At 50.8% G+C, this 24001-nt stretch overlaps 1 protein-coding gene across 9 annotated transcripts in view; it reads right to left on the reverse strand.

The window, feature by feature from the left end:
- Positions 1 to 24001, reverse strand: part of CFAP44 (cilia and flagella associated protein 44) — an 80675-nt gene that overhangs the window by 14565 nt on the left and 42109 nt on the right. For all 9 annotated transcript variants that reach the window (XR_012642150.1, XM_074974037.1, XM_074974055.1 and 6 more), the window contains 10 exons: positions 23747 to 23892; positions 22315 to 22585; positions 18979 to 19034; positions 9127 to 9289; positions 8325 to 8455; positions 6963 to 7156; positions 6310 to 6490; positions 4807 to 4984; positions 985 to 1488; positions 86 to 289 (listed from right to left, as the gene is read on the reverse strand). Coding sequence is in view for 8 of the 9 variants with exons in the window: in XM_074974037.1 (XP_074830138.1) it covers positions 86 to 289; positions 985 to 1488; positions 4807 to 4984; positions 6310 to 6490; positions 6963 to 7156; positions 8325 to 8455; positions 9127 to 9289; positions 18979 to 19034; positions 22315 to 22585; positions 23747 to 23892 (2028 nt within the window). In the remaining variant the exon portion in view is untranslated. The remainder of the gene's footprint in view (positions 1 to 85; positions 290 to 984; positions 1489 to 4806; positions 4985 to 6309; positions 6491 to 6962; positions 7157 to 8324; positions 8456 to 9126; positions 9290 to 18978; positions 19035 to 22314; positions 22586 to 23746; positions 23893 to 24001) is intronic.

A 24001-nucleotide genomic window follows, 5' to 3' on the forward strand; every position in this document is an offset into this window, starting at 1 on the left:
AATGACATTCCCGCCTCTTTTTGGGATGTTTATTTCCAGGCCCACCAGTTGCAGTAGTAACAAATCAGATGCGTATCCTACATACTTGCATCTCTTCCACCTCATTGGTGAGGCTGTTGACACGCTCCTGGAGAGTGTCCTCATGTTTCTCAAAGTTCTTAAGGAGAAGCAGCTCCTCAAACCACGTGATGTGACGTAGGTCAGCACACTTCATCTGCGTGTCCAGCTTCAGCTTCTGGTGCCGCAGGAGGTGGAGCTCAGCATCAAAGGTGATCACCAGTTCATTGATCTGGAATGTGGGAAGGGGCAGAAGTGGAGTGGGGACAAAAATCACGAAGTGAATCTAAATATGCAAGGCAAGAGACGGGAGCAAAAAAGAAAAATCTCCTGCCTGTTAAACCAACAACTTGCCAGCAACATTTATTATGAGTTACTTTGGTATTCAGGATAACAACATTAATCCCTGGGAATGTTTTTGATATCCAAGGAGCAAATATAAGAATCACCAGAAATTCCACAGATGTTTCGATGCCTCCCATCATCCCCAATTAATCTCCAATTAATCACTTTTCTATGCTGGCCTACACTTTCATTTAATCTCCTGCCTGCTGCAGCAGTAGACTCATGTTACTGACCTCCACCTCATCCACCCTCTTGCAGAATATCTGCCAACTTCTTCCTTGGGCAGGTACAACAGTTTCAGCATCAATACCTGCCAAAACTAGATTAATCACGGGTTTTCTTTCAGAGGCAAGGTAATACCCACAATGGTGTTCTAGTGCTCTCTCTGAAGTTTAATGCACCAGCTCCACAGTTTGTTCTAGTGGACTCTCCTGGACTTCCAGAAGGCAATCAATGCAAAAGCCAAAAGATGCCACAGCATCAGTGGGACAGATGTAAAGAGAGGTCTGTGAACTGGCTTTGTTTTGGGCATGGTAGGGGCAGTCCCCTGAAAACTTGAAAAGTTCCCTTTTATTCTCCTACCCTCTTGATCAAGGTCTCCTGAAGGTAAATGTTTCTGATCTTCTCCCGTTTTAAAATTTCCAGTTCCATCTCCGTTGGCTCTGACTTTTCAATCTCAAAAACCTTTGGTTGCACTGGGATGACTGAGGATCCTATTCTCATTGATCTCACACTTGAGGCTCTTGAGGAGGAGTCTATTTCTTTTAGAGAAGGTGCATGAAGGAACTTTCCCCCAAACACTGTAAATGATGCATTCTCTTCCACCTGCTCAGAGAGCCTTTGCTTGTTCTCCTCCTCTTGTTTGAACTTCAAGAGAATATTATTGTCATACTGGAATTTTTTTTCTGGAGTCTCCTCCAGGTGTAACTGAGGGATCGGGGGAATAGGAAGTTGTTCAGATGCATCCAAGGCTGATTTTATGGATTTCAGTTCTTGGACCAGGCAGATGATCTCTTCAATAACAGCCACCTTGAGGTCCCTAAGGGAGATGATCCATTTGTTCATGGTCAATTTCTTTTCATGGACCTGCAAAGAGGAGGAATTTTAGTGTGACTTGCCAAGGACACTTCTACAGCATAAAATCTTCTCTGACACAGGACACTGACCAGTGGTTTGTCTAACTTAAACAATCCTGAAGGGTTTAAATGCTTAACACAATAGATATAGAGAGGTTACTTATCAGTAACTGTTGTTCTTCAAGTGTGTCACCTCTGCATAGTCACACTTATGGGATTAGCACCTCCTGGTACTAGATTGTGGAATCTTTCTAGTGAGCAGGATCTGTTGGGGCCACTCACACTCTTTCCCGTGCAGAAGATTCCGTGGGCATCAAAGGAGGAGTGGGGCCCCAACCACACTTCAGTTCCTTCCAGAGGCGGCAGAAGTTCACGTTGAATGGGGGCGGGGTGTGGGCAAAGTGTGGGGACAGCAGAACAGAAGGATGAAATTGGGGTCTCTCTCTCACCAGCAATAACTGCTCCTGGGCCTGGGCCTGGTCCTATCACCCCATTTCTACATGCTTCCGCACCTGATCCCAGGTGCCACAACAGCTGTTCCAGTCTCTCTTGGTACTGGTCTCATCTCCGCCCCCAGCAGCTGCAGAGCCCCACACAGCCTGAGCAGCTGCACAGTTTACAAAATGCTAATCTATGTTTCTGCAGAGGCAGAAACATAAATCAGCTCCCACAATATTTCAGTTGCAGGGGAACTAGCCCCCACCACTGTCCTGGTTCTGCTGCTCTTGGTTTCTTCCCTAATTTCAGAGTGCTTGATCTGAGAAGAGGGTTAGGTGGACAGGGAATGTAAACATGCAGAGGCACCACTCTCAAAGAACAATTGTTACAGGTAAGCAACCTCCTTTCTTCTTTGAGTGGCTTCTGTATATTCCCACTCATCAGAGATTAGAGAGATTAACAAATTAAGTTTTCCCACGGGCATCCTCACTACATGAGCACTCAGGTTCAGGTACATTTAAAACAATTTTAGGCATCTGTGCCTGAAACAAAGTTACCTGCTAAATCCACCAGAGGATGAAAACCCAAAATCTTCCTAACACTGCAGCAGAATAGGTTCCAGGACTAAAGCATAAGACTACAAGTGGCACCAAAGGGCCCAATCTGATTATAACCAAGACCTTTGGTGCCAAGGCAGGGTGATTCCAGGAGTGGCTGCCAAAATTTCTCTCTCTCTCTCTCTCTCTCTCTCTCCGTATTGCTTCCCTGAAGTTTGGAGGATGTTAATGTGCAGTTGAGTCAATAACAACCTTGGACATTTTCAAAGTCAGAGCATCAGCACCAGATTAGAAGTCTTAGTTATTTTCAGAGACAATAGTGGTGTAGCACTGAATGAGACTCAGTAGGTACCAGAGCTATCTCCGTCTGGGCCTGGGAAGGCGTTTCCAAGGTTTCAGAGTACAGAGAATGTCTCTGCACTCTAGGACATCTCGGTTAGGGAACCCAAAGGAAGGGGTCAGGACCCAATAAAGGGAGTTTGAGGTACTACTCAGAACCCCAGCCTGGAAACATGGACTGTTCTACTGATTTTATCTGGAGGAATTCCCACACAAAGAATGCCAGAGCCTCATCTGATTATCCTGGAGATCTGGGTATTGCTGACCCTGGGTACTAATCTACTTTGACAAGTGGCTTACCCAAGGAAATGGTGCTCGATCCTTGCCACCAAGCTATATTGGCTCAGTTGGATCCATGTATCCTAAGCCACTTGAGTTGGGTACAAAATCACTTCAACTAAGGTTGACCTTAGCGCCAGATACATTGTATACCAAGCCACTTAAAGCAAGTGGCTCACCAGTGTCAATTGCGCTGGATCCTCAGCACTAGACCTGGTCAACCCAGAAGGATCCAGAGATCTAACACCTCTTATACTGGTGCTTGACCACTTCAGGCATGCAGTACACCAGCTAACAGTGCTTAGCACCAGCCTCAGATGACCCAGAGGGGAGAACATAAATGCCATGTACAGTGGGCACCAGACTACATCATCAAGTGGTTCACCAGGATCCATGATACTGGATCCTAAGCACTTTTTTTGGTTAACTGGGATGAATCTATTGATGTCCATGGTGTTAGAACCTTGGTGCTCAACTAGATTGACCTGAAAGGACCTGGGAACCTCAGCAACATAGTGATGATGCCAGGATGCCAGCGCTGAATTCAGTTGATCCAGAAGAATGCAGAAACTGTGGCACTACATCAATTATATCTGAACCTCAGCAATAAATTCAGTCAAACGAGGGGGGACCCAAGAATCTTGATGGTGCACTGATAGTTCTGGAACCTTGGCTCCAATAGGACCCAGGGACTGCAGGATCACATTGACAGTCTGAGGACCTAAGTGCCAAATTAGCTCAGCCTGGAGGAATATAGGGTCCTCCGCATCAGGCTCACTCACTGGGAAAAGATCAGGGAGATGGATGCCACTTAAAGAGGTCACAGAGCCACTTAGGCTAGCAGACGTATAAAATTGATGCTGGACTTACACATTACCAGACTTAGTCGACTGGGTCTGCAGAGTTTCCCCCATCAGCAGGGGCATGTGAGGAAGCCTTCCTGTCCCTGTAGGCCACACAGACAATTCCAAGGCCTGACAGGTACTGTTTTTTCTTGGTTCTTTTAACTTAAGAAGCATGTTTTGACTAACTGCCAGTCTAATTAATTAAAATGAAAAAGCCCCCAAAGGGCAGAAGAAAAGGAAAGAAACCAATGAGGAAAGCCTTGAGGACACTGCATGTGCTCCATGCTCGCTGCACCTTCAGCAGTTAAAAGGAACTGAAGGGCAGGTGGGGCCACACCCCCTTTTATACCCTCAGAATTTTCCACAAGGATGGGAGGGGTGAATAGCCCTAATGGACCATGCTTACTAGAAAGATTCCACAGCTCCATGCCAGGAGGCACTAATCCCACAAATGTCAATATGCAGATGCCACATAAAGAAGAACTGTTAATTCTGCTTTTATAATGGTGCAACATGGTGGGGGAGGGAGTTAGGTCACTGAGTTTCTGGAGAAAGTTTATTAACCTCTGCATGGTAGTGTTTTTGGAATTATGCAAAAGATTGATGTTTCTATTAAAGGGTGGGGAAAAATTAATATATCTGCTTGGTCAATGAGGGCCATTTGAGGATTATTCTAATGGGTATGAATTGATGTAACCTTGGGCTAGATGAAATACAAAAGCTTGGCAAAATGACCACCAATGTGCAGTTAAAATTGACCACACATGGTCTGTCTTCAGTAGTCCTCCACCCGGTCACTTTCAAAACATTTTGCAATTGCTCATTTTCTAGATAACATTTTTTTCCAAAAAGGGGAATCCATTTACATACCGCCACCTCTAACGACCTAAGCTGCATTTTCTTCTTCTCTGCGTTCATACGCATGTGCTCCGGGATCTTGTAGTTTGTGGCTGTCTTCAGTTTGAAATCCCCCATGTTTTCCTGAGCCTCTTTGATGTCCTGAACATCCTTGGGGTTCTCATAGTTGTCACTGGGTTTGCTCTTGTATCTGCCAAACACCAAAACCAAGCAGAAATTCTAAGGCTGCACAAATCTCCCACCTCTGTGCTTACCTTACCCATTGATAATGCCTGCTTTGTGCAACAAGGCTTGGTAGGAGAGGTCGGTGTCAGTGGAAGACTAAGCACTACTTAGAAGGAAATATCAGTTGTTTGGAAGAGTTTATCTATGTGTTTAGCAGGAATGTCAGAAAGTAATCCATACCTGGGGACGAATGTCTCCTTCAGTTTTAAAGAGAAAAACAAACATGCATAGGAAGATGTGATTTTTAAAAACTAAACAAATACATGATGTAGCTCTGCCATTAAGGACAGATTCAAATAAGACCCTTGAATGAGGCTCTGGGCTCGGAGAAGACCCTTGTATAGCAGTGAGCAGCAGACAGCATTCTATAAAGCTGATTTCAGCTGACAAAACACCCAATGAAGAGGAGACGGCACCACCATCTGTAGTGCCTCCTCTGATTCAATACCTTAAGCCATGTTAAGGCCCAAGGAAAGGGTAGGGGCAGGAGAGGGGATAGGAGTTACATGACTAATTCAACTGATGTGCATAGCACATGCTGCTGACTTTCTCAGAGAAGTGGTTCGCAAAGTTCTGCTTGGCTGCAGCATAGAGTACAGGGCCTGATTGTACAGTTCTTATCCAGTCAAATTCTCATTGACTTCAAGACTTTCCAACTCGTTGCACTATCTTTCTGCCTCCATTGCTGGCTCCATTCATGCCAGTAAGCTACACATTAAGTTTGAAGAGATTCCTGTTTTCCGTGCATTTTGAAAGACTCTTGTCATTTTCCATTTTAAGAGCAGAACCAGCAGGGAAAGGGAAGGGACAGTGTGACCTGTACGTACACACATGCTAACATAATGTTTATGATGTTAGTGCAAGTGGCTCACCCACACTATCGCTGCTCAAGGGTTTAATCAAGGGCTGACCCAGAAGTCTTGGTGGCCCCAAGCCAAGATGGAATTGGACACCTCCAACAAGTACTCCCTGCTTCCTTTTCCATCACCTTCCCACCTGTTTGAGCAACCTATCTGGTCGCTGATTGTGTCATTTAGTCCTCCTCATTGACATTGCTTTAAAAGAGGAGCCGTAGCAGCCAGCACAAAAAATTCTAAGGTTCACTTGAGATTCAAGGGCACCTGCTGTCCATAACTGACATTTGGAGCTAATTAGTTTTTAAATTGCCCCCTTAGAATAATAGGGAATTATACAAAAATATAACAGTGGCATATAAGAGCTAAGTACAATTATTTGACCACAGACAAAGGCAGGCCAGTGGAAAGATGCAGTTTGTGATTCAGGACTTACAGTTCATCCCACTCCTTCCTTCTTTGCATAATCTTAGCTTTGGCCCTGTCCGCTTTCTCCATAATTTTTCTAACTTCTTCAAGTCGGTTTCCACCAAAACGTCCTATAGCACCTTGCAGCTGGGGCCTTTTCTTCAGCTTGTCAGCTTCCATCTCCTCTTCAGTAACTCCAGCAGCCTGACCTAAAAAGAATGAAGTGGGTGTGTAAGCATTAGGTATTTTTATGTGACCTAAAAGCAAGTCAAGGCTACTGTAAGCCACACTGGGCCAGCTCCTCAGCTGGTAAAAATCAGCATAGCTGCAGTCAATGGTCCTTCGCTCATGCCATATTATCAATCAGTGAAAAAAACTGTGCAACCTTGTGTCCCCTTTGGGTTGATGGGTTTTTGCCAACTTTGACTAGAATGCGGAAAACATCTGGTTCTAAATGGCAGAGGGGAACTGTTGACTGAGAATGCAATGTGGTGACTGAAACAGAACATGAAGATAACTCTGTGACCAGCTTCTGTTGCCAAGTTTCTTTGCTTAAAAGTGATGTGATATACTGCAGTCTCTTCCACTCAAGCTCACAAAAATAAACAAGGTGAGATGAAGGATGGAAAGCACATTATGGTAAACAGAATAGCAGCATTTAGGCCTTTGCATATGTCTTACTTGTCTCTTTCTGGCTTTCTCGCCTTTGCTCTGCTTCTTTTGCTAATTTGCTTGTTCTCCTTTTCCCTCTTTGACTTTGTTTTCTGGCTTTGTAGTACCTCTCGGAGATTGCCAGGAGCCTATATGTGGAAATTTGATGATTACTTCCTATAGCATGAACGACCACTGTGTCAAATTCCAATGTGTCCCGAAACCTAAGGAAACAAAATAGAGATAACATTCATTATTGTCTGATTTCTGCAGTAGCAGCCTATGAAGTATTTTCCTTCTAGCCCATATTGCTGCCCCCAAAAGGCTTAAACAATGTATTATACTAATTAAACATATTATACAATCATAGTATCTGCAAACATAAAACAACAGGTATCAGTGCTATGACAGAAGTACTGTCCACTGACATCACGAAATCTAGAAATGGAGCCACTCAAGAGTGGGCAGGGAGGAATAGCTCAGTGGTTTGAGCATTGGCCTTCTAAACCCAGGGTTGTGAGTTCAATCCTTGAGGGGGCCATTTAGGGATCTGGGACAAAAATGGGAGATTGGCCCTGCTTTGAGCAGGGGGTTGAACTAGATGACCTCCTGAGGTCCCTTCCAACCCTGATATTCTATGATTCTATGTCAATAATACCTCATCCACCAAAATGGTGTCTAAGGCATCTGACAGATTTAGTTGAACCAACATAGATAGCTGATCTGTGTCTAACACCAGAAAAATCACCTAGCAGAGCAATCTCTATATCAAACTCAGGCCTAAAACTGGACTGGACAGGGTCAAGGAAATCTGAGGAGTCCAGGAATCAACAGAATTGCATCACTACAGCATTCTTCCCCACAAAAGGGAGATTCCCAATAGGGTTTTAATTGGTGAGATTCCTCACATCAGGAGATGGTTTATTGAGCAGTGGTCAAACAATCTGTTCTTAAATAATGCTGGTACACTGCCCTCCTAAAAAGAGACAAAGACCATCTCTTCCATAGCAAGCTCAGTTTGTCCCCAGCTGCACTTCACCACACATGAAGGACATGGGTTCACTACACAGTTTATTCCTCAAAGTTCCACCAGCACTTCTAGAACCCCAGCAAATGTCACTGGCTGAAACTCAAACAGAGCTGTTCCCCCAAAACCTGGCTCTGATGCCACGGAGGTGGATAGCACAGTCCTGATTCAGTAATAACCTGATTTGCATTTCAGTGCTTGCCTAACTTGTGTATGTTTCAGACCAAATGAGAATATAGTCACAAACAGGACATAGATACACTTTAGTTCTATGAAGATGTTCCTTTCTTGTTCCTCAAGGCAGATGGAACTTAGTTAATGAAAGATCTCAAGGTGGAGGAGGGTGAAAGAAAGCTAGTCCTTACCGACTCTGCAATTTCTGTAGCCCAATGCGGTGCTTCTCCTGATCCCAGGCCAACTCTTTCTGCACTAGTTGGATTCTCTGTGCTGTCTGCCTATCCATCTCCTCACGGATTCTGTGGTCCATCTCGAATTCCTGCAGATAGATGGGAAACTGTGTCATAGCATGCTGAATGCTAGGCTATGACAATAGCAGTGGTTAGGTTTAAGACATATTTTTGTTCAGACATAGGAGTTGATGTGTATCGACCCAACTGCTCACTCCAGCAGCTGTTCACCACAGTGGAGAGAACCACGTTCTTCCAAAACTCTTCTCTAATGTCACCCAGCACTAGGCTCCTGGCATATTAAAATATATACATACACACACCCCTTCTTCCAATCCATCTGAAATTGAAAATCAATGAACTTCAATGCTTCTCCATAGCAGGAATCAAACACAGTGTGCAAGGGCAAACCAAGGCAAATCAGTACTTCCACCCCTTGCTAGCTTTACTACTTTCACTCACTTCAGAGTGGTTCTCTATCATATTTACATTCCCTTCACTGTAGCCTTTAAAGAGTGACTGAAAGTCAGCAGCATTGCTGCTTGGTCTATCGGTCTTACAGGTACTTCTGAGGCACTAACTTCTGCAGCACACTCAGAAATGCCTGTACCATGGGGAAGCAGTTTATTTAAGGAGCTGGAGTGGGAAGAGTGGGAAGATGGGTTGGTCATATTTTGATTCTAACACACTGGACACAGCTCATTTTAAAGTGGCAGCCTAATCCAGAGATAAAGGACCTATACACCAATCTGATGTGTACCTCTCTGTGTAGCTGCATGTGCTTTGGCAGCTCCATGTTCCTTTGAAGCAGGTGATGAAACTCATGCCTAAGGATGATCAGCTCTTGCCTCTTTTTGTTTTTTTTGTCCTCTGCTGCCTTCATTATCTGGTCATATTCCTTTTTTTGCTTGGCATTCTCAATACTGGAAATGCATGAAAAAGGAAGCAGCATTATCTGGATGGTGGCAGGGAAGAGAGAGAGGAGACACAATAGTGTAGCCTTCTAGCCAGGAACAAACATGGATCATAATTCTGCCCTCACTGACACTCATGCAGCTTCCCTGGAATCAATGAGGCTAAAGAAAAGTAGAATGAAATATTAGACTGTAAGCTTTTGGGTGAAGGGATTACCATTTATTATATGTTTGTACAGTGCCTAGCACCAAGGATCTCTGGTTTAGTAGGCCTCTGTCAGGGTTCCTTCCCCACTCTGAACTCTAGGGTACAGATGTGGGGACCCGCATGACAGACCCCCTAAGCTTATTCTTACCAGCTTAGGTTAAAAACTTCCCCAAGGTACAAACTTTGCCTTGTCCTTGAACAGTATGCTGCCACCACCAAGCGTTTTAAACAAAGAACAGGGAAAGAGACCACTTGGAGACGTCTTCCCCCCAAAATATCCCCCCAAGCCCTACACCCCATTTCCTGGGGAAGGCTTGAGAATAATATCCTAACCAATTTGTTACAAAATCATCAAAGACCCAAACCCCTGGATCTTGGAACAATGGAATAATCAGTCAGGTTCTTAAAAGAAGGATTTTATTTAAAAAAAAAGAAAGGTAAACATCATCTCTGTAAAATCAGGATGGCAAATACTTTACAGGGTAATCAGATTCAAAACACAGAGGAGCCCCCTCTGGGCAAAATCTTAAAGTTACAGAAAACAGGAATAAACCTCCCTCTTAACACAGGGAAAATTCACATAAAACAAAGAGAAACTAATCCGCCTTGCCTGGTTTACCTATACTGGTTGCAATATTGGAGACTTGGATTACGATGGGTTGGAGAAGACGGATTTTCTGTCTGGCCTCTCTCAGTCCCAAGAGAGAACAACCATGTAAACAAAGAACACAAACAAAAGCCTTCCTCCTCCCCAAGATTTGAAAGTATCTTGTCCCCTTATTGGTCCTCTGGGTCAGGTGCCAGCCAGGTTAGCTGAGCTTCTTAACCCTTTACAGGTAACAGGATGTTGCCTCTGGCCAGGAGGGATTTTATAGCACTGTATACGGAAAGGTGGTTACCCTTCCCTTTATATTTATGACAGCCCCTATGTACTATCAGAACATATTGTGACAGGGTCGGGCCAGATGGCTATAGGAGAGTAATTTTTTTTTTGAAGCAAAAGATGTTTTTTTATTTGCATAACACACTTACAAAGTAAAAACAGCAGCATATGCAATGTGTAACACAGCAACCAATCACAACTGTTTTCTCATTAGCTTCAGGGGAGGGAAGTGTTCAAGCTTGCCTGGGCCCAGAGCTGGGGGCTTCCTCAACTCTCGTGGTCTTCCACCCTTCCGAGTTACCTGGTGGCCCAGAGCGAGGGGGCTTCATCAACTCTCGTGGTCTTCAACCCCTTCGAGTTACCTGGTGCCACGCCCGAGTGTCACCAACAATTCCCTCCTCTGAAAGCACCCAACAAGAGGGGCAGGCTGTGGGGTGGACAATCCGGGGGGGAGGGAGGGGAGGCACGTGCACCCACGTGTGAAAGGACCCCTCTAAGGTGGTGGTGTCCACAGCAGCAATGGCTGGGGCTGGGGTCCCTTACTCTCTCCCCCACTCAAAGGGTCAGACAAAGGGACCCGGATGGGGACACCAAGCAGAGAACCTCGGACAGCGCCCACCGCTCCTCAAAAGTGTCAAGGGAGTCGGTGGACGCCGCCCAGAGGAACTCCGCCCAGATACGTGAACGGACCGAGGATCGGAAAACGGCCCCACAGTCACAGGAAACTCCATCGGCCAACCTCCTCTCTCTGGTTTTATAGATGGCCGTTTTAGCCAGGGCCAGGAGGAGGTTAACTAGGAGATCCCGCGACTTTGTGAGGCCACGGATGGGGAGTGCATAAATAAAAAGGTGAGGGGAAAAATGCAACCAAAAACATAATAGGAGATTTGTGAGCAGCTGGAACAGGGGCTGCAGCCTGGCGCACTCCAAATATACGTGTGCCAGGGTTTCCCTCACACCACAAAAGGGACAAGTATCTGGGACGGTGGTGAACCGCGCCAAGTATGTGCCCGTGCTCACAGCTCTGTGAAGGAGCCGCCAACTGATGTCCCCGACGGGCCTCAGAACCAAGGTGGAATATAGGCTGGCCCACCGGGGCTGCTCACCCTCCAAAGGTGGCAGAAGGTCTCGCCACTTTGTGTCGGGGCGGGACACTAGGGTGAGGGCGTGAAGGGTGTGGAGCATGAGCGTGTATAGATGTTTCCTTGGCACGGTTTGGAAGCGTACTGGCTGCAGTTCATGCAGCCGGCTTGCAGTGAAGGGGTGAGGGGGTCGATTGGGTCTGCGGGGCAGGGGTCCAATTAAAAGGTCCAGTGGGCCTGGGGTAGAGGGTGGGCGGGGCGTGCCCTCGAGCAGGACCCGGTCGAGGTAAGCTCGAGCAGCAGGCGGCAAATCGGCCTTCACCTCCTGAAGTACGCGCCGGGGGGTGCGAGGTCTGGAGAGCCCCATGCACCGGGCGAGCGTCAGGGGATCCAGCCAGTCTCCCCGATCGTACTCCAGGAGGTCTCCGACTCTTGTGACTTCTGCCAGGATCAAGCTCTGGCGCACCGAGCGGGACTCTGCCACCTGCACACGGAGCTGGGGGTTGTGTAGCAGGGGCTCCGAGAGGAGATCTACCCCCTTGGTGGCCGCCACGGACCTGGTCGTTAAAAACAGTTTCCAAGTCTGGAGGAGGTCCTGGTAGAAGACCGGCAGCCCCGAGAAGTCTCACGAAGACCTCCCAGACGGAGATAAAAGAACTGCCGGTCATATCGGAGCCCTCGGATGCGGCGCAGGATGGCGTGCGCCATTGTGCTCCACACCGAACTGCCTGCACCATAGAGGAGCCTCTGTAGGGCCTGGAGGTGGAAGACACGGACCTGAGTGTGTAGACGCTTCAGGTCCTGTCCTCCTTCCTTCAGGGGTAGATGAAGAACCCCTACAGGGGCCCAGTGCGTTCCTGACCAAAAGAACCCCAGAATCGATGTCCGGAGGTTGGTCAGGAAACCCGGGGCTGGGACCAGGGTGTTGAGCCGGTACCAGAGCATGGACAGGACTAGTTGATTAAGCACCAGTGCTCTCCCTCGGAGGGAGAGACATCGGAGTAGTCCCGTCCATTTCCGGAGCCACTCTATCACCCCGCCCTCTAAATTTTCCCAGTTTTCCGGCGGAGAGGGATGGATAGCAGAAAGGTAAATGCCGAGGTAGAGCAGCGGACACGCGCTCCACTGGATGGTCTGAAGCGCGGGTAGGAGGGAGCTCGCCTGCTGCCAGTCTCCTACCGCCAAGCCAGAGCTCTTGACCCAGTTGACCCGGACGGAGGAGGCTGCCGAATAGATGGCCTGGCAAGCCTCCACCCGTGCCAAGTCGCCGGGGTCCTGGATCACGAGGAGCACTTCATCAGCGTACGCCAACAGGACCAGCTGCAGCTCCGGCTCCCGCAGCACCAACCCTGTCAACTTTCTGCGGAGAAGACAGAGGAAGGGTTCGATCGCCAGAGTGTACAGTTGGCCCGAGAGGGGGCACCTCTGCCGTACTCCTCGCCCGAAGCTGACCGGTTCGGTCAGGGTCCAGTTGAGCTTAACCAGACACTCTGCGGAAGTGTGCAGCACCCGGAGAAAACCCACAAACTGGGGTCCGAAGCCAAATGCCTGCAGAGTGCTCAGGAGGTACCCGTGGTCCACCCTATCGAACGCCTTCTCCTGATCTAGGGACAGGAGGGCAAACGACAGATCGTCTCTACGCCCAAGTTCCAAAAGGTCCCGAACCATAAATAGGTTATCAAAGATACTGCAGTCCGGGACGGTGTAGGTCTGGTCTGGGTGGATCACATCTGCCAGCACAGACCCTAGCCGCAGCGAGATTGCTTTTGCTACGATTTTGTAGTCCGTGCTGAGGAGCGGGACGGGACGCCAATTTCGTAAATCGCGGCGGTCCCCCTTCTTTGGCAAGAAGGCGAGCACAGCTCGCCTGCACGAAAGAGGGAGGACCCCGCTCTGCAGAGACTCGGCCCAGACGGTGACTAGGTCTGGGCCGAGGACGTCCCAAAACACGCGGTAGAACTCCACGGTCAGCCCGTCCATGCCTGGAGGCTTATTAGTGGGCATACGACGGAGGGCTTCCGAGAACTCGGCCAGAGTGAGAGGCAATTCTAGCCGGTCTCGGTCGCTCGCGCTGACCGTAGGGAGCTCCTCCCAAAGCACTCTGCAAGCGCTAGGGTTGGTCGGATCCAGGGATCCATGAGGGGGGTGCCATCTTCTGCCAGGAGGCAGGTGACATGTTTCTTAGCCCCCCTCATTTTCTCCAGGGCATAGAAGAAGCGGGAGCCGCGATCCATTTCCCGAAGGAGGCGGATGTGGGATCGAACAAAGGCGTCCCGGGCCCGATGGCCCTCGAGGGCCCAGAGCTCCTCCCGCTTCTCCCGGCACGCTCCGCAAGAGGAGCGGGTCTTCGGGGCTGGCGGCCAAACGCCTCTCCAGCTCTAAGACCTTCCATTCCAACTGCTCTATCGCCACATTTCTCTGTTGGCTGGTGCCCCGGGTGTAGTCGCGGCAGAAAAGCCGGGTGCGCACCTTCCCCAGGTCCCACCATCGCCGCGCCGAGGGAAAGCCAGAATTCCCGGAAGGACGTCACGAAGCCTTCACCCTCCAACAGGCTGTTGTTAAAATGCCAATAGGCCGGCCCCGGCCTCTCCGCACAGAGGGAGGCTGTCATGGTGGCTAGGTGATGGTCAGAAAATGGGGCCAGCTGAATGCTGGAGGAGTGGGCTCATGAGAGATGGAAGCGTGATTAATAAATGCGGTCCAACCGGGAGTGGCTCAACCGATGGGCTTCCACCCGGACAAAGGTGAACGTGGAAATGTCATCCGGGTGGTGGTCACGCCGGATGTCCACTAGGGAGTGATGTTCAACCGTGTCCGCGGCGGCCGGGCTCTGCTCGGTCCCCGAGCGGTCTCGCTCCTCGAGAGTGGTATTAAAATCCCCTCCCAGGACCAGGCACTCGTGAGAATCTAAGGTGCCGAAGAAGGCGGACGCCTGCTCATAAAATTGCAGCCGCTCCGGGCCCAATGTCGGGGCATAGACGTTAACAAGGTTAACCACGAGCCCCTCTATACGGACCCAGAGATGCAGCAGGCGACCCACCACCACCTCGGCAACCCCTAGCACCTCGGGCCGTAGGTCGGGGGAGAACAGGGTCGCCACTCCAGCCTGCCGAATCGTGGAATGGCTAAAGTAGACCCTGTCCCCCTACTCCAGCCACCAACTGTCTTCGGCGGTCGGATCCGTATGGGTCTCCTGCAGGAAAATCACAGAGTACCCTCCCTCCCAAAGGAAGGAGAGGACCTGGGACCTGCGGAGAGCCATCCTACAACCCCGGGTGTTCAACGTTGCGATGGTGAGAGGTGTCATGGGGGGGGCCGGAGGGGGGGATCCTCACTGGCAGGGACGCTCGCATCCCCCAGCGGGCCGCGCAACAGTCCTTGAAAAAAATCCCCCCATCGCTGGAGAGCAAGCTGTACCTTGTTGCAGGAGCCACAGACATCCTCCAAAAACTTCCGCAGCTCTCCTCGCAGCTCATGGGGGGGTGGGGTTACGGTTTCCCGGTTGTTCCCCGGTGGGGCCCTTGGTGCAGCCCCGTGGTCCACTAAAATGGACAAGCAGGGTACGGACCCCCGATGGGGTGCCTGATGGGCTGGAGCTTCTAGGCCCGCCTCAAGCTCTGGGGCGACAGCGGGCGGTGGAGGGAAGATAGCAGCTCCTAATGGGTCGGGGCAGGAGAACACAAAGGCCGCTCCCTGGGGGTCATCAGTTGGGAAAGGGAAGGAGACAGCCCCGGTGGCGGCAATAACATTGCAGGAGGTAAATTGGATAGGGGTAGGGGTAGGGGCAGGGGCAGGGGCAGGGGTGAGGTTCTGGGTTTCGGGAGGCAAGCAGCTGGATGGTGGCGCCTCCCGATCAGACTCGAGGGTTAAGGGGGTGGGGAGGGACCTCTCACTGATACCGGGCACGGGCTCTATGGTGGATTTAGCGGCCACAGCATCAGGAGGTGGATTATCTTCTGTTGGGCCCCCACCCGGGAAGGAAATCGATTGCTCCGCACCAACGGGGGGTGCCCCTGGCGACTCGTGTCCCGGCCACGTGGTGCCAGCTGTCACCTGAGCAGGCTCGATGGTCGTCAGCGGGGTGCCATCAACGGCCGGGTCGATGGAGGAGTCCAGGGGCTCCTCGGAGGTGGGAGCAGAAGCAGCAGTTAGGGGGAGGGAGCATGGGGAAAAGAGGGGTGGAGTGAGGTTGCCCAAATCGAGGTTTGTTGGCAAAAGGTCATCCTCCCCCTGGGCGACCGGGGTCAGATCTAGGGCCTCGATCTTCTCGAACATGGAGGAGAGGATACTTTCTGTCGCCCCGGGGTTCTCCCCGCTGGCACCCACCACGACGGTTGCCTCAGGGTTCACGGGGGCTTCAGGTAGTGTCAGGACAGAAGGGGCTTCCTCGAGGGTCTCGGAGGGGAGACACTACCTTCTGGTGCTACCACGTCTTTCCCGGCTGACACCGGTGGATGGGACGCACTCGTGGGCAAAGTGGAAGGTTAGGCATCGGTGCTCCCCTTCCTGGTCTTCCGGGGGGCCTCCGCCTCAGGTAGATGAGGCGGAGCTCGAGTCTTCCACTTGCCTCGCTTCCCCTGGACTAGGGCCCAGCCCTCCATGGCATCATCTGGAGGCTGGTTAGCAGGGGTCGTGTCAGGGGGTAAAGGCAATGGCTCAGGGACTTTTGTGGGGGACGGTGGGGCGGCATAAGGGAGGGAGGATTTTCCCTGGGGCAGGCTCTCTCCCATGCCTGGTGGTATCTCTGCCACACCCTCCTCCATAGGCCCCGCCAGATTGTCAAAAGTGAGGGCGGGGCTCTCCCGCTCGTCTGGGCGTTGTAGGGGAGGTGCCCCTTGGGCCTGAGCGGGAGAAGTAGTGGTCCGAAGAGGAGGGGGAGCAGGTTCGGGTATCGGGCAGCGAGGGGCGTCGGCAATGACAGGGCCGATGTCCTGCCGGGTCTCGGGGATCCCAGATGCCCCTCCTTGCCGGGATAAGGGGCAGTCCCTCCGGACATGCCCTGACACCCAGCAGAGGTAGCACCGGGCTTCCCCCATGGAGAAATACACCCGGTAATGGGCCCCCTGGTGGGGGACTAGGAAGGACCCCTCGAGCGCCTCTCCAACACGCGCCGCCGACGGCAGTAGAAGCTGCACTTGCTGGCAGAAGGAAAAGATGTGACGGAGGGTGGGGTCCTTGCAGCCCAACGGGAGAGGGCTGATGACAGAAACAGGTTTCCCCAGGGTGGAAAGGGCGGGTAACAGGGCAGCATTGGGGAGAAAAGGAGGCACAGAGGTCAGGACCAGGCAGACGCCCAGGTCCTCTAGCAGCTCTAGGGGGACAAACACCCCCGCCACCGCCAGGCCCCTCTCCACCGCCTCCTGGGCGGCAGCCTCCGATGCTAAGAAGAAGGCAACCTTCCCATACATTTTGCAGGCCACCACAATGGCTGAGGGCCCAACCACCCTCGCCAACGCCCGCACGTAGGTCTCCATGTGGGGTGAGGCGGGCACCAGGAGGCATCGGACACCGTGCTTCCTTGTCACGGTGGGGAAGGGGCCCTGGCCGCTGTTGATGATGGCGGAGGCGGTGGGCGGGAGAGATGACGAGGCGCCGTCCTGGGGGGTGAGGGAGGGACACCGGCAGAGCTGGTGAAGGGGGCAGCAGGGAGGGACGCCGTGGTCGGTGGCGGGGCCGCAGCAGTGGGGGTGGCCCCTGCAACAGAGGGCCTGGTGGTTTTAGCGGGGCCCTTCCCCTTCTTCTTGCCCTGGCCTTTCCCGCTGGCTGGGGGGGCTCCCCTAGAGTCTGGGGAGGCGGTGGGCATGGCAGCGGCGGAGGTCACCCCGGTGCCCTCCATTGCCGATGCCCCAGCGGGGGCGGTGGCAGGTGGTTAACAGGAGTTGGGGTCAGGTAAAAAGGGACAGGCTGTGGGATGGGCAGTTCGGGGGGCGGGGACACATGAACCACTGTACACTTGTCCAGAGAGTCCTGTTTGGTTGGCTGGTGCTTCTGGCCCACATGGTGGAATCAGGGCGAGCAGCTAAGTCCAGAGGCAGATGTTAAACAGCCAGCAATGACGGTGAAGGAGGCAGTTGTGAAGATGGTAGTGTGGGGGTTGGAAGGACACAGATGGACCGGGGGGCAGCTCCATGCCACACCCCCTGTGTCCCTACAAACACAGTCACGACACAGTCAAGGCCTCCCCCCACACGAGAGCACAGTTCGAAAGTTACTCAGTCTTGGGCCCCCTCCACGGCGATTTGTAAGTTTCCCGGGTGGTGTTCCTCTGGTAGACGGCTGTTTCTCTGTCTGTTCCGGGTTTTCTTTTTTGCATTCCAGAAATGCCGAAGCAAGTGATAAGATTCCTCTCAACCGGAGACGGGTCTGCAGACAAACAGCAAGCGGCTGGGTCTGGGGGCTGGGTCCTTCCACTCCCCCCCTCCGGGGAAGCGGGCCAGCAGGCTCCCCCTCTCTCGGGGGGGGGGGTTTCAGCTGGAGCGGCAGCAGCGTCCGAGGGCGGGCAGGCCGGGGGGGGGGGGAGGGCTAACAGCCGGCCGGCAGCCGGCCAGCACTCTAGCAACAGTGGGGAAAGAAAAAAAAACAACAAAAGGAAAAGAAAGGGGGGAAAGCATCTGGCCTGGTCGGGGGGGAAGCTGAAAGCAGGGGCAAAAAGCAAGGAAACCCCAGGCCAGAGGGCTGCAGCAGGAGAGCAGGCTAAGCAAGTCCCTTTTCCCTGAGTAAGGTAACAGGGAAGGTTCCAGAAGAATCAGGAACCTTCTGGAGACAATTAAGACAGGCTGATTGGAACACCTGCAGCCAATCAAGAAGCTGCTAGAATCAATTAAGGCAGGCTAATCAGGGCACCTGGGTTTTAAAAAGGAGCTCACTTCAGTTTGTGGTGTGCGTGTGAGGAGCTGGGAGCAAGAGGCACTAGGAGCTGAGAGTGAGAACGCGGACTGTCGGAGGACTGAGGTGTACAAGCATTATCAGACACCAGGAGGAAGGTCCTATGGGGAGGATAAAGTTGGGAGGAGGCCATGGGGAAGTAGCCCAGGGAGTTGTAGCTGTCACACAGCTGTTCCAGGAGGCACTCAAGACAGCTGCATTCCACAGGGCCCTGGGCTGGAACCCGGAATAGAGGGCGGGCCCGGGTTCCCCCCAAATCCTCCCAACTCCTGGTCAGACACAGGAGGAGTCGACCTGGACTGTGGGTTCAGAAAAACGGCCAAGCTGAGGGCTGCTGTGAAGCTCCAAGGTGAGCAAATCCGCCAATAAGCACAAGACCCACCAAGGTAGAGCAGGAACTTTGTCACAATATATGTTAAATAATGATGTGAGAACATCATGCTACAAAAACAGGTGGATGAGATGGATGTCTGCATAAAGGCTGCACAGGCATCGAAGGCCCCGTGTGTCTTGAGACAATAGCCCAACTTTGGACGGAGCTACTGCCTTCTTTAAAAAGACAAAACAGCTGGGCCACATGACCTGGAGGCAGAGCTACCAGCAAGCGCAGCCTTTCTTACTTTCATCAAGCATGCCTTACCTGTAGGCACTAGGATCCTCAATATCTTCTGCAGTTTTCTCCTTTTCAAGATCTCCCTGTGAAGCAAAAATATAATCTTTGTGTAAACAAGGAATGACACTCAATGGCTCATGAGGCTGTTCCACAAATTAAGGAAGAACCCCACACTGCTCCTCACAAATCAAGTGATGTTTGTAAAGCCAGATGAAACCTTCATGATGAATGACACTACAGGGTCACTAAATATCAGGTTCTAATGGTTCCTAGGCAAAAAGGGGCGACTGCAATACTTACCAATGAACATATGGGGCCAAACTGATCCATGATGTAACTCAATTAACTTCAGTGGATTTGAGTTTGGCCCACTATGAATCCCATTTATGTCTAAAGGTAGCTACAAAATTTGAAAACTCTTCCATGTGACTAAAACTAGAATAGACACTCCTTGAAGAGTTACTTTGATAAGAAATAGCACTTTTAAGATGGACATAAAGCAATGCTGTCAACCTAGACTATGGAAATGATGTTGTCAAGGTTCCTCCCCCACTCTGAACTCTAGGGTACAGATGTGGGGACCTGTATGAAAACCTCCTAAGCTTACTTTCACCAGCTTAGGTTAAAACTTCCCCAAGGTACAAATTAATTTTATCCTTTGACCCTGGATCTCCACTGCCACCACCAAACTCTAACTGGGTTTACTGGGAAACGTAGTTTGGACACGTCTTCCTCCCCAAAATCCTCCCAACCCTTGCACCCCACTTCCTGGGGAAGGTTTGGTAAAAAATCCTCACCAATTTGCATAGGTGACCACAGACCCAAACCTTGGATCTGAGAACAATGAAAAAGCATTCAGTTTTCTTACAAGAAGACTTTTAATAGAAGTAAAGAAATCACCTCTGTAAAATCAGGATGGTAGATACCTTACAGGGTAATTAGATTCAAAACACAGAGAATCCCTCTAAGCAAAACCTTAAGTTACAAAAAAGACACACAGACAGGAATAGTCATTCTATTCAGCACAGTTCTTTTCTCAGCCATTTAAAGAAATCATAATCTAACACATACCTAGCTAGATTACTTACTAAAGTTCTAAAACTCCATTCCTGGTCTATCCCCGGCAAAAGCAGCATACAGACAGACACAGACCCTTTGTTTCTCTCCCTCCTCCCAGCTTTTGAAAGTATCTTGTCTCCTCATTGGTCATTTTGGTCAGGTGCCAGCGAGGTTACCTTTAGCTTCTTAACCCTTTACAGGTGAGAGGATTTTTCCTCTGGCCAGGAGGGATTTTAAAGGGGTTTACCCTTCCCTTTATATTTATGACAGATGTTATAAAGATCATTAGAGCCCTGCAAATCCACGGGTATCCACTTTATATCCGTGGACCATTTCTGCGGATAGCAGCATGGATGCAGATACAAATTTTGTATCCGTGCAAGGCTCTGACAGTAAGAGCCAGGTGGGCAGCTGTGAGGAACCACGAAACGGACCCTCCACCTGCCCTGGGCAGGGGGTCCTGGGGAACAGGGACACTGGATGGGGGGCTGCTCAGGCCCCCCACCCATGGCAGGTGGAGGTTCCGCCATGGCTCCCCACAGCTGCCTGCCTGGCTCTTACTGTGGCCAGGCTGCGGCTCCCAGCCGCAACCCCCTCCCAGCTGGAGCCGGGTTGGGGAGAGCCGCGTTGGCAGCTGTGGGGAGCCTGGGTCTCTCCACCTGCCCTGGGCAGAGGGACTGGGGGGCAGGGACAGTGGGCGGGGGGAACTGGGGAGCAGGGGCACTAAGTGGGGAGGCTGGGACATTTGGCTCGGGGGCTGGAGGGCAGGGACATGGGCCAGGGTTTGCTTGGGCTCCCCGCCCAGGGCAGGTGGAGGGTCTGCTGCAGCTCTGCACAGCTGCCCGCCCAGCTCTTATCATGGCCGGGCTGCCGCCTTGCCCAGACCCAGGTCGGGGAGAGCTGCGCTAGCAGCTGTGGGGAGCCTGGGTCCCTCCATCTGCCCTGGGCAGGGTACTGGGACACTGGGTGGGGGGCTGCTCAGGCCCCCCCACCCAGGGCATGGTCCGCCGTGGCTCCCCACAGCTGCTAACGTGGCTCTCCCCAACCTGGTTCCAGCTGGGCAGGGGACAGCTCAGAGCCAGAGCATGGCCACGGTAAGAGCCGGGCGGGCAGCTGTGGGGAGCCGCGACAGACCCTCTACCTGCCCTGGGTGGGGGGCCCAAGCAGCTCCCAGGCAGCTCCACAGGTCTCCTCCGTTCCCCCAGCCAGGCCAGCGTAGAGCCCAGCCAGGGAGCTGTGGGGAGCTGCGGCGGACCCTCCACCTGCCTGCGGTTCAGGGGTATGGGGGGCTGAGAGCAGCCCCCGGTTGTGTCCCTGCCCCCCAGGCTCCTCACCCGGCCAAGGGCAGGTGGAGAGTCCACGACTCTCTGTGGGCTTCCCACAGCTGCCCATGCGACTCTCCTGACCGGGCTCCAGCAGGGGGGATGCCTCGGAGCCTCAGCCTGGCCCCGAACGTAGAGCCCTGCAAATCTGCAGATATCTGCGGCTATCCGCATGCGCGGATGTGGATATCCGCAGGTAATTTTTGCGGATAGCGGATCGGATGCAGATACACATTTGTGTACCCGCACAGGGCTCTAGAGATCATCAGATTTTTACAAACATATTTTAAAGTTCAATCTACTCAAAAAATGATTCTGTCGAGATAGCACTTTTTTACTGAACAGACCTCCCTTTCTTTTGAAGTCAGATCTGGTTACTTCAGTGACTCATTAAGCTTTTATTAATTCCTTCTTTACTTACAAATTGAGCAACTATGGTACAGAAGCCACTAATGAAAAATAAATATAGGGTCTTTATGATGCCATATTTTAAGTCTCTATTCAGAGTAGAACAGCACTTTAATAAAAAGAAGCACAGAATAGAGAGAAAATCTGTCAAGTCTTTGTTGTTCTCAACACACAAACACATGAGGTGATGATTAACTAAGGGATGCCATGTACATCAACAGAATAAACAGACCTTACTTACACTTTTAGAGGGAAGAAAAAAAGCACTGAGAGGAAAAAGAGAAGGAGCATTACAGACATAAAGACTATTATTACATTAGCAGACATTTTGTGTGGGCTCAGATTCACAAATTGCTTTGAAAACCCTCAGTTTTTGTCATGAATGACCCACAATGCGAAAAGCCTGGGTGTTTTTTGCACAGAAGCAGTAACAGGCCCAGCAATACTTAGCACTAGAGGGTACTCTGGTATTCATAGATTTAGACATGTCCTGGAGAATGAATTGTAATGCTTTTACCTATGCACCAGAACACAATACAGAAGAATTAGGGAATGTCTTCATTCAGTCACTTACTCTTGGAGAGGGCACTTTTGCTTTTAGCTCTCTTTGAATGTCCTCTGGAGACAAGATATTGAAGGTAAAGATATTGCTATCTGCTCCACAGGTAACCAGGAACCGGTCATCATAACTAGAGTAGATATCCTGGATTTGGCCATAATCATTGTCATGCATGTTGAAGGACCAGTATCCGTTCATCATGTCTGCTGACAGGTCTTTGTCCTGGAGAGGATAAACTCGCACTGCTCCATCCTTCATCCCACAGAACATCAACAGCTTGCTGGTGCTGTAAAGCGAACAAAAGCTAAACAATTCCAGGTACTGATCTAGAACAGTTAATGTTGCAACAGCAAAAAGCCAATGACACTTGTGAAGAAAAGCTAAATTAACACAATGGGTGAAATTCATCCAAGTATGAAGGGCTGGAGCAAGGTTCTTTCACCCATACCACTTATGCCCTGCACAAGAGATGAAGGCTGTTGGCAAACTAAGTGACGGCACAAGAGTGTCCATGCACCTCGTGTACATCATGGAACTGGCTTCGGAATTGGGTCATGGGTGGCAGAGAAAATCAATATGGAGTAGACAAGGTATGGGCTGGGGAGGGCTTTGGATCTGGATTTGCATGGCTCCATTGGGCTCCAACATCCTGCACAACAGGTGCAGATTGGTTATTGCCCACAGCCTGGATTAGCAGCTAAAGAGGGGTTGCACAGCTGCCACACAGCCTGGTTCGGGGTTGGGAGGTGACTTTCACCTCCCCATACTCCACCCAATAGAAGGAGAGAAGAAGATAGGTGTAAATTACAGTTTTTATAACCTAAAACGGCTTCCTTGGGGTCAGATCAGGCCTGGTCTCATGGGGTGGGGAGAGCACAAGGACACTCCACTTGTGCAGTCTACAGAATGTCCAGTTCAAGCTGCTCGCCTGGTACAATGGAAGTGTGGGGATTGCTCCCTCCATACTCTCCTGGGGAGCAAAGAGCACCCTAAAGGGGGTAAGGGATGGAAGGAGGTAAGGCCATGACTCCATCCCCCTACCCACTGGCCAAGCAAGCACCGAGGTAGTGGACTGCAGCCCCATAGGAAGTAGCAGCATCCCAGGGCTTCCCCTGGGGAGAACTTCCCAATCCAGGGATGTCTCTTAAAGGCACAATTGAGCTTTGAGTGCTCAAAAAAGTGGGCGTTTTCAACATGAACATTTTTTAAAAGAAACAATAATGTATTTTAAACAGCTGTACTCACAAATCCTACCAATCAGGAATCCTAACGCTGGTAACCAACTAACACTAGGTACCAGGGAATAGAGCAGAACTCTTCTTGAACTCTTGCACGTGGATATTGATCCACACAAGGAAAGAAACAGCGGAATATACCATGATATCTCCAGAGTCCAGTTCATCAGTTTAGTACAAAACAGTAAGTCATAGTGCATAAGCTCTTTTACCAGAAAGAGATCCTTTGGATTGGGTTGTCATCTGTGTTTTCCATAGGAATCACCTCAAAGGGCTCATCTTGCCTGCTTTCAGGGGATATTTCATGATGAACTGGGGAGAATGCACAGTGGTAGAGGTACCCAGAGTCATAGCCACCCTAAAGAAGACAAGGGCCATGAAGAAGACATGAAGAAAGGATGCTGATGCAGGTGTCCAGGAAAATGCGGTTTCATGAATGATTGCTCTTTTCTTAAATTTCTTTTTAA

The sequence above is a fragment of the Natator depressus genome, chromosome 1 (assembly GCF_965152275.1).
Source record: "Natator depressus isolate rNatDep1 chromosome 1, rNatDep2.hap1, whole genome shotgun sequence".
Lineage (NCBI taxonomy): Eukaryota > Metazoa > Chordata > Testudines > Cheloniidae > Natator > Natator depressus.